The following is a 10,864-nucleotide window of genomic DNA, read 5'->3' as shown; positions in this document are numbered from 1 at the left end:
TTTAAATAATAAAATGTTTTTCTTTCTGTAAAATACTTTAAACTTTTATTTTGTATGGATGTGTGCTACATTGCAAGTCTATTTGAGCGTGTGTTATTCTTGCACTGTAGGATTTTTTTCAATGATCAATGGTCCCAAGAAATATTAGAAGAGTATGAACAGCAAAATGTAAAAGATTATGGACAGTCTTTAAAAAAGTGAATTGTTAGGACTTTCTTAAAATTTTCATTTATAGATAATTATAATTTTTTTGACAAACATCTATCAATATTATTGGGTAAACACATAAAATGTCTATAATCAACATCTGTAAAGCAATAATGTTTATTAAAATACCATATTATTGTAAGTTACAAAGCACTATGTTTATTTACATGACAATTTAAACCTTAGAAAAACACAAATGCCATAACCCCCAAAAATAAAGACATGAATGAAGAACTTTGCTGGGAAAGTGATTTATTAAGCCTTGGCTAACAGTATATGGGTGAGGAAAAATGTCAAGAACAGGACATATTTTATCCAGAAATGATAGGGGAAATTATGGAGAAAATAATCCAAATTTTAATTTTAATCCTATTTTTAAATAATTTAAACAAATGCAATACATTTATAAAAATACATCCATGTAATTTAATGCTAAGCATTACATAATACATGGGAAATACAATACATGTCCAGTGGTTACTATTACAAACACTATGAAAAATAATATGTGTGTACTAGTTACTTTTTGTGCATATTATGCTTGTTAGGCACTGTATATCATTCTGTTCATTCTTCTCCAATGAGAAACATGAACAAGAGAAATGAGAAATGCGAAGCTCAAAAGTAAACCACATTATAGTCAAATCAGTTCCCTAAAAATAGATTAAAAATAATTTATGCAACAAATAATTTCAATCAGATACTATTCTTTTGATGTAGTACGAGACCTGGAAATATTTTTCACCCATATCTTTTCTTGCATTTTTTTGTGATATTTACACCTAATTTAAAAACACTAGTAGCATTTACATAACTGAAAAGCTGAGAAATATGTGCTAATGGAAAAAGAATGCATAGATTTGTGATCTGAATTGTGCTGGCTGAGATTAAACGTAGAGCAGCTGTTCTAGATCACTGGCTAGAGTTTGTAACGTCTTCTGTGTTGCGATGGATTGAAGTATTCTGTTGTTTCACGAACTCTGCATAGAGTCCATTTCTGGCCTTCAGTTCTTCATGGTTCCCCTCCTCGGCCACTTTACCATCTTGAAGGAAGATGATTTTATCTGCCTTTTCCACGCCGCTCAGTCTGTGAGAGATGAGCAGCACCGTACAGTTCTTCAGCTCCTTCAGAGCGCTGTGCACCTGAGAAGAAGTGCACGAGAACATAAGATCAGGGAAAATCACATCCAAGAACACACAAAGCATCTCCATATTTTTCAAACTTAGGTGATGTTTGGTATAAATACATAGTTATTAATATGCTCCTAAATGCCTTTTTCATTCCTTCAGAGGAGTCATCATTTTAACCAAGCAGACATTTGTAAAATTGTAAAATTGTTTTATAAAATAAAACCTCAAAAAGACTTGTTGACCCACATATATTTAGCTAAAAAGTGTTTTAATTATTTTATATGATCAAAAATAATAATTAAACAGTTATAAACAGATTCAGTGTTATATTGTAGCACTTATATATCATTACTCTTTTTGTTGTTTTTGATTGCTTCCACTGTCCTCAAGTCGCTTTGGATAAAAGCGTCTGCTAAATGAATAAATGTAAATGTATATTTTCAACTGTAAGAAATAAAACTTAAAACTAAAAAAATACTTACATGTATTTCACTAACAATATTATGCAAATTCATCATTAAACAGATCAATTTCAATATTTTTCAAACTTAGCTGATATTTGGTATAAATGCATTTATAATTTAGGTTTTTGCTCTTAAATGGCCTTTTTTAATGAGGAACCACCATCTGAACCATCTGGCCATTTTTTCTAAATAGATGCAACAAATATAAACTGTATTTTCCGGACTATAAGTTGCACTTATTTTCATAGTTTGGCTGGTCCTGCGACTTATAGTCAGGTGCGACTTATTTATCAAAATTAATTGGACATGAACCAAGATAAATGAACCAACAGAAAACATTACCGTCTACAGACGCCAGAGGGCGCTCTATACTGCTCAGTGTTCCTGTAGTCTTCACTGAAGACAGAGCGCCCTCTCGAGGCTGGAGACGGTAATGTTTTCTCTTGGTTCTTGGTTCTAAATAAATGCGACATAGTCCAGTGTGACCTATATATGTTTTTTTCTTCATCATGACGTATCATGACGTATTTTTGGACTATATATATATATATATATATATATATATATATATATATATATATATATATACCCACATTTATTTTACAAACATTTGCATTTAATATGATGCAAATTACTGATTAAACAGAGTTCTGAATGGATATTTTAAGGCAGTCTGAACCGTTTCACAAAAATGAATTAAGCTTATTACTATTGAACTTAAAATCAGATGTAAATCACAAACATTTGTTAATAGTGATATGCTCTTTAGTAAACTTGATGGACAAATTTAAAAATAAAAAGTTATTCCAATAAAAAGTAACTGGATTATTCATAATTAAGTGTAATGCAAGTTATTGCACTTGTACCGTGAATATTCAATACATCACCCAGCCCTAATATACACATCAGGTGTTTTCATGGTGGCAATTAGTGTGCCTCTTACCCTGTGTTCACTCTCAGTGTCCAGGGAACTGGTAGCATCATCAAGCACTAGAATCTGTGGTTTCTGAATCAGAGCTCTGGCGATGGCTATACGCTGCTTCTGACCTCCGGAGACCTGACCGCCCTTCTCTCCAGCCTCTGACAAACACAAAACAACATGTGTTACTTTCTCAAACAACTTTTCAACTTGAAATGCTCACCAAGGATCCTCTGCAGTGAATGGGTGCCGTCAGAATGAGAGTCCAAACAGCTGATAAAAACATCACAATAATCCACAAGAAATTCACACCACTCCAGTCCATCAGTTAATGACTTGTAAAGAGAGAAATATATAATTAAGATGCTTTTAACATTTACACTGTTGCTTCTAACTAAAATATGAGTCCTCTATCCATAATAGTGCCTTCTCCAGTGAAAAATTCTGAATCAGGAGAGAAATATGCACAGATAAAACAAAGCATACATGTAAAAACTGTCCAAAATAGCTCTAAACAAATATGTTGGGAGGACTTTGATGTGAGAGGACAACAGGAAATCAACTTTTTCAGTGGATGAAGTGTTGGTTTGAATTATGGACTTGTATTTTGGCCAGAAGCAACCAGTTTACCAATAAAAACTCTGACGGCACCCATTCACAGCAAAGGATCCACTGGTGAGCAAGTGATGTACTGTAATGCTACATTTCTACAAATCTGCTCCAATGTCGAAACAAACCCATCTACATCTTGGATGACCTGAGGGTGAATACATTTGCCACAAATTGTAATTTTTGGGTGGACTATGACTTCAAGACTCACCTGTGTCATATCCTTTAGGTAAACTGTTGATGAAGTCATCTGCATTGGCCAGCCTGGCAGCAGCACGCATTTCTTCATCCGAGGCATTTTCTTTGCCATATTTGATGTTTTCCCGCACCGACCGAGCAAACAGAACCGGCTCCTGTGACACCACACTAATCTGAAGAGGGTGGAGATTAAACAAGGTCGGCAAACAAAGAATTCAGACAAAGGAAAAGTATTTATATACAGTAGATGCTGCTATTATAACAGTCTCAGAAAAAAAAGGTACAAAAGCTGTCACTGGGGTGGCACTCTTTCAAAAGACTCCTAAAATGTACCATTTAGGTACAAATACGTACTTTATAATGTACTAATATGCATCATTTAGGCATAAATAAGGTAAAAAAGTGTACCTTTTCAGATGGTACCACCCCAGAGACAGCTATTGTACCTTTTCTCCGAGAGTATATAGATAAGAATAAGATTACCTTCTCATGTAGATACTGGTCCTTGTAGTCCAGCAGTGGCTTCTTGTCCAGTAAAATCTCCCCGTTCTGAGGCTGGTAAAATCTCTCCAGCAAACTCACAATAGTGGTTTTTCCCGAACCTGATGGACCCACTAGAGCTGTGATCTGACCTGGCTTCAGCTCAAGAGAAATGTTCTAGAAAGACCAACAAAAACATAAATATATATAAATATATAATACATAAAATTTATAAATATTGTATAAATATTTTACAATTTTAATATACACATATTTTTGCCATTACAGTACGAAGATGTTAATTTTTAATTGCAATAAAGTAATAAAAATATGTTGCATTGTCACAATGCAAAACAGACTTCCTTTTCTTTGATCAAAGCATGATTTCTTATTTTTGCATTTATTTTGTGAAATATAAGTTTTTTACAGAGACTTTCGATACATACCTTTAACACATCTGTGTCCTGTCGTGTTGGATAAGCAAATGTGATATTTTTGAATTGCACATGTCCTTCCAGCTTTTGAGGAGTGAGGGATCCATCATCAGGAGTTTCAGGCTTTCGGTCCACATACTCAAAGATTTTCTCTGAAGCACCGACTGCCTTCTTTACATGCGGCCAGTATGACATCAGTACCTGTGATTGAACAAGCATTGGTTTGAAGCCACAAAAGCAAACTAAAAGTGGTGTTTTCCCTTGCAAAATTTGCCACAACGATGTTAGGGTGTCTGGGGTATATGCAGAGCATTCCTAAAGTTTAATACTAAGCGTTAGGGGTTTGCTTAAACAGTGATACTTGTTTAACATGATGCCTGCAGTCAAACAGACAGCATCTGAAGTCTTACCTCCACGGCTGATGTGAACTGAAGCTCATACAGCACAAAGGACACCAGATCACCACTACTGACATCACTTCCTGTCACAAGCCGCCCTCCATAGTACAGAATACTGACTTTCAAAGCCAGACTGGACATCTGAAAAATGCACATTTGATTTCAAACATTGACTTAGAAATGTAGTGTGGATATTCATGCAACGCAGTTTTCTGAAGTTTTTTAATACAAAAAGTCCAATAATCAAACTTGACTGAGCACCGCTGGGTCAATTGTACATGTTGCATTATAACCAAATATATAATATTAAAATATATTACATTTTGAATCATTTTAAATAAAAAAAAATATATACATTTTTGGAAAATGGTCAAATATTTTTTTCATCAAATTCACTTATATTGCTTTTTTTTAATATTTTTTTTACATTTTAATGCAAAAATTAAACGAAAAGGTTCAAACAAACATTTACATTATAAATGAAGATATGCTTCAATGGCAAATGTTATTACTATTTTCTCTCTCCTCTTGTAATATGGTCATCGGTGTAGCATTAAAACACTTACACTGTTGGTCCAAGTTGAGGCAGCATAAGCTGCGGCTTCCACTTTATTCAGGGCATATGTGTCCTCTAAGCACTTCCTGTACCTCTCGGTTTCTCCATCCTCGTTTGCAAAGCTCCTCACTGTCTTCATGGAAGAAAAGGTTTCCGTGGCAACATCATTGGCCTTGGCGAGAGATTGTTGCACTTGTACAGAAAGTTTCTATGGGGAAAAACATTATCACACATCAACACAAATGCTCTCGATGCACTAAAAAAAACCAACAGCAAATCTGAAAGCATCATTACAAACATCTGCATACCCAACCTTAGGAAAAAGCTGCTTCATTTTATTTTACTCCGATACAATTAAGCAAAATAACCTATTTTTAATGCACATTCTTTTGTCTTTTGGTGCATGATTTTTTCCATAGAACATTTATTTCCTACAGATAAAACCATAGTTTTTTCATGCACTTCTCATTTTTGCTTCCATGACAAGTATTCTTACAGACCATTGAAAAGAAAACATTTAAAACAAATGCCTTTTTACTACATTTTCTATTTCGTCAGTCAATTTCAATTACATATCTTAAAAGGCTATTTTCTGAAAATGAAAAAGAAAACCTTCCCCACATACATAAATCAGTTTCAGCCACTTACATACACCGAACTTTACAGTTTTATTTATCTTTATTATTATTCCATATTCTCAAGATTTCTGCTGTGGATTATTTACACAAAATGAAATAAAAATTATAAACCTGTCTTATTCAATATTATTTTATTGTTCTTTAGATGTATGTAAATTATGGCATATTTAATTACACAATACCCCTTTTCAAATCTAAACATACCATTTCAGAAAACTTTTAATACAAAGAATAATTGCCTTATACTATGATTAATAATCAACTGAGTAAAAATGGTGATATCTATTAGTTTAAATATTAACCTATTTATCTGTGGTTAACATAGTTATATATTAACAGTGTCAATTATTATTCAAATGAAAGTTTATCACTGAAAATGATCATGCTTTGACCAAATAATGACATATTTTGTATGGAAGAAATAACTACTGTGTATTAAAACTCTTCACACTGTTTACATATATAATAACCTTACTTGGTAAAACCGTCCGGAAAACTCTGGGATGATCCAGATGATGGGGAGGCCGAGTGCGGTGAAGAAGGACAGCCTGGTGGAGAGCAGCATCATGGAGCCGAACAGGAAGATGACACGCATGAAGTACCACATGAGCAGACTCAGCTTCTCACTCAGAGACTCACTCATGGTGTTGGTGTCAGTGGTGATGCGAGATACAATGTCCCCTGAACAGGAAACAGCGTGCATTAAAGAATAGCAACAGTTCTATGATAAAAGACACCAGTGTATTCAAAAAATCCAGCACTTATTGAATATGTTTGCAGGTTTACCTGTGGAAGCCTTATCGAAGAACCCAATCTCCTGCTTCAGCACAGACTGGAAGACGAGTCCTTGGATGGACGTGTGTATTCGGCTCATGGTGATGTTGTAGATGAGGTCACACACAAACTCACACACAGCGCTGCAGAAAACAGGCAGAAATCCTGAGATGTGCATTTCTCTTTAATGCATTGGAGAAGCTTTTACAGTATTATTGTGAAAAATTTAAAAGGAATGTTTTCAACTTGAATATATTTCAAAGTGTAATTTATTCCTGTAATGCAAAGTCTCATGATCCTTCAGAAAACTTTCCTATATGCTGATTTGCAGCTCAAGAAACATTTCTTATTATCATTAATGCTGTAAAAAGCTTAATGTTTTTGTGCAAACTTTATAAATGTAACATTATATGTAACATGTAACATTATAAATGTCTTTACTGTCACTTTCTATCAGTTTAATGTGTTTTTTCTTTGCAGTGTCCTGACAGTGGTGTGAAAGATTGTCCTTCTTCTGGTTTTACCTCATAATGGTCATCAGTGTCATGACAGTGATAGCATGGTTAAAGGCCTCGGGTTCATCTTCGTTCATGATCCAGTCTGTCATTTTACCGGTGTAATGAGGAATCGCCATTTCACCTGCAGGACAATATGTATGCAAATGTGCATGTTAATTTCATTCATGTCTATATCTTCTGATATGCTTACAGACAAAATATATAAGATTTATGATCAGTGGCCCACATTATTCTGCAATCAAAACATTAAAATGTCTTATCTCTGTGGAGACGAATCAATATGTTCAACACAGTGGCAGAAAAGTCCTGAAACATTTACTGTGTTTGCAAACCTGGGATGATTTTGTGTACTGAACAATTATCCGACGAGACGTAACCAAAGTGAAAGTAAAAGTAACATTAGATCTCATTTAACTTTCTTTCATTTGTCAGACTATAGTTTTAAATGACACCGTAGGCTAGATTTCAAGGAAATTATTTACAGATCATAAAGCCATAACAGACATGTCATGTGAAATTATTTTTTTAATGGCCAGTAAGAGAGAAAATGTAGATTATAATAATAAATAAATTGATAAACTGATTTAATAAATAGTACATCTAACAGCATAGTAATAGAAAGTAATTATTTGCCAAATAATATTTTAGACGTATTTATAATATTATTTTTTTCTATATAAAATGGGTCTTTATACAATAAAAAAAAAATATAGCTGCCTTTTTAATTTTAGAATTGGAGTCATTTGAAGAAGAATCTTAATATTGGGGGACTGTGGCCTATAAAAGTATTTCCAAATCCAACTTTGACTCATAAAATTAAACAGAAGAAGTGTATTTATATGTATGACACAATACATAAGCACGTTTTTACCTAATGAAGAAATAACCACAAAGAAGAAGACTAGTGCAAAACGTCCTCTATAAGGCTTCATGTATCCCAGCAGCCTTTGCAGTGAAGCCTGGCCCTTCTGCTCTGTTTTCTGCTTTTTGGCTGTCGGGAGGAGAGTGGGAACATGGCGTTTCCACAGCAGTAGAGACAAAGCCAACACCGCGTAGCCCTGCAGGAGCTGAAATATACTTAGATGTTAATGCACACACACAAAATAGCCCTGTATCTTCACACCTGACATTTAAAAGTACTCTTCCAGGTGACTGTACTACCAAACGAGTTAAAATACAACATACCCCTTGAAAGGTGTGCCAGCCCCACACCAGCTCCACTGTAGATCTCTCGCAAGCCGAGAGGACAGAAATATACACTGGATAGAGAAGACCGTGAATTACTGCCGTCTGCACCCCCTCGAATCCCTTCATCCACGCCGGGCTGCCAGGGTAAGTGAAGGAGACGAAGAGGAGGAGACATGTTCGGAGCAGTCCACCGGCCCACAGCAGGATGAAGGTGTTATTGATGAAGGACGGGGAGAGCTGAATGGCACTGATGAACATCACGGCACTCACGTCCACACAAACAGCCAACAGAGCGAACAGAGGGATGGCCATCTTATCCTTCATCTCCAGCACTGGCAAAGAGAAAACAGCATTTAAAACTAATATCTGAGTATTATCACAGAACAAATGCATTGGCTATTACAAACAACCAGGGGTGCATTTCCCAAAACCATAGTTGCTAACTAAGTTAGCAACTTTGTTGGTTGCAATGCAATTTCCCATTAACAGGTTAGCAACTACGATTTTGGGAAACGCATCCCAGGATAATATGTGCAAAAAACAGCTTTTATTAAACCACAACATGTCATTATCATCATGTTGCCATGTTCAACGTAAGACAATGGTATTTTTTTTTTTTTTTTTTTTTTTTTGCTATTGGTTTCGTGTAACTAACTTTCACTTTCACTCTAAAAGAATTTTTCATTTATGTTTAATAAGTATTAGCTTACTCCATTTCATAAAAACCTAGTGAATAATTATTGACTGTACAAAATTATTTAAGTATTGTGTAAAATAAGATTAAAGAGTGTCCAACACTGTATGTTGACGTCAATGGACAGAAAGAAGGACAATACGTACCTTGTTAGTAGATGACGACTGAAAATCTGCTTTAAAATGTAAGAATGTAATGTTTTCAGTGTCGACGTCACATTAATTTAATACAGCATAGTTTAAAAACTGAAAATGAAGACGATAAATAAGAGTGCGGCTCGTGTAGCCTGCACAGGGGCTATACACCTGAAACCGAAAGTATTAACTGCAAGGAAAAACCCCATCCACTCATGAATATTAATTACGTAAGTCACTTACGTAACGACGTTGTCCTACCTCATTGGCTGGTAGGCAGGCGTTGGTAGGCAACTGGCCAATCAAGGAGGGCGCATCTATTACATATTAATAACGTTGAACGTCTGTACAAATCCCGCACAGGACGTATTTTACGTCGGTTTTCGCTGTTCTCTGTCCCCTTATGTAAATAGGCGTCTTTGACGGCTGCGACTCATATCGCTGTTTTATTAAGGCTCTGGCGTATTGAGTGCATAGTTTTAAGACGCTGTGTTTTTAAATTATTTAAAAATAGTTCAGCATTTAGGAACCCGTCTCTGGTCTCTTTACACACGTTTCGCTGCGCGTTGTGTGCACATCTCTAAACATGTTACCGAGCAACGTCAGCATGACCTAATTAATATTCCTAAATATTTAGTGTAATTACTGTAATAATATATAGAGAGAGAGAGCGAGAGAGAGAGAGTAATCTCTCTCTCTCTCTCTCTCTCTCTCTCTCTATATAGGCCTATATATATATATATATATTGCAATACTACCTTCTGTCTCTCTGTGTCTTGCTAGCAATGACTGCAGGAAAAAAAAAGTATCTATTTAAAGGTATATATATAAAAAAGGTATATATATATATATATATATATATATATATATATATATATATATATATATATATATTTTTTTTTTTTTCATTGATTTTTTTTTTCAGTATTATTAAATGATTTTCAGAAATCATCCTAATGTGCTGATTTACTGCTTAAGAAACATTACCAACAATTATCAATGCTAAAAACAATTTTTTTTATAATATTTTGATGCATAGAATGTACAGAAGAACAGCATTTATTTGAAATATAAATATTTTATACCATTATAAATGTCTTAACTGACAGTTTTGAACAACTTAATGTGTTGATGCTTTATAAAAGTATGAATTTCATAAAAAAATCTTACTGATCCAAAACTTTTAATCAGTAGTGTATAACCGTCTTCAACTACTGAAAAAAAATTAACACAAATGTGCAGGACTTTTAGCAGGTATATAAAAAATGAGATATTATGTCTAGTTTGAACACAAGGAAGTAAAGGTTTTTTTGTGTGGTATTGTTCAATTGTCCTGTCAAATTTCCTTCAACACAATTCATGCAGTAAAATAATTCATAATCAGGTCAAACTCCTGCGATAATACCGACCTTTCAGATTCAAACACACACACACACACACTCGCTCCTATTCTTTTCCACACAGAGGCAGGAAGTCGTCCAGATATCCGCACTGCTTCTGAAAAAGAATGAGGGACAAATTT

General features: G+C 34.5%; 1 protein-coding gene across 1 annotated transcript; it reads right to left on the bottom strand.

Annotated features, from left to right (window-relative positions):
* Nucleotides 1–442: 442 nt before the first annotated feature.
* On the bottom strand, nucleotides 443–9,534 carry tap1 (transporter 1, ATP-binding cassette, sub-family B (MDR/TAP)). Its single transcript, XM_052579037.1, has 13 exons — nucleotides 9,355–9,534; nucleotides 8,512–8,846; nucleotides 8,198–8,393; nucleotides 7,333–7,447; nucleotides 6,821–6,951; nucleotides 6,510–6,715; nucleotides 5,407–5,604; nucleotides 4,853–4,981; nucleotides 4,455–4,643; nucleotides 4,012–4,185; nucleotides 3,542–3,701; nucleotides 2,746–2,882; nucleotides 443–1,350 (listed from the first exon to the last, which is right to left on the bottom strand). Exons 2-13 carry the CDS (start codon nucleotides 8,836–8,838, stop codon nucleotides 1,120–1,122), a joined length of 2,193 nt encoding a protein of 730 aa, XP_052434997.1. The 5' UTR covers nucleotides 8,839–8,846; nucleotides 9,355–9,534; the 3' UTR covers nucleotides 443–1,119.
* Nucleotides 9,535–10,864: the final 1,330 nt, after the last annotated feature.

Source organism: Carassius gibelio, chromosome B16 (genome assembly GCF_023724105.1).
Source record: "Carassius gibelio isolate Cgi1373 ecotype wild population from Czech Republic chromosome B16, carGib1.2-hapl.c, whole genome shotgun sequence".
NCBI classification, from domain to species: Eukaryota; Metazoa; Chordata; class Actinopteri; order Cypriniformes; family Cyprinidae; genus Carassius; species Carassius gibelio.
The sequence above is the reverse complement of the archived record's forward strand: the minus strand, read 5'-3'. Positions and strand labels throughout refer to the sequence as shown.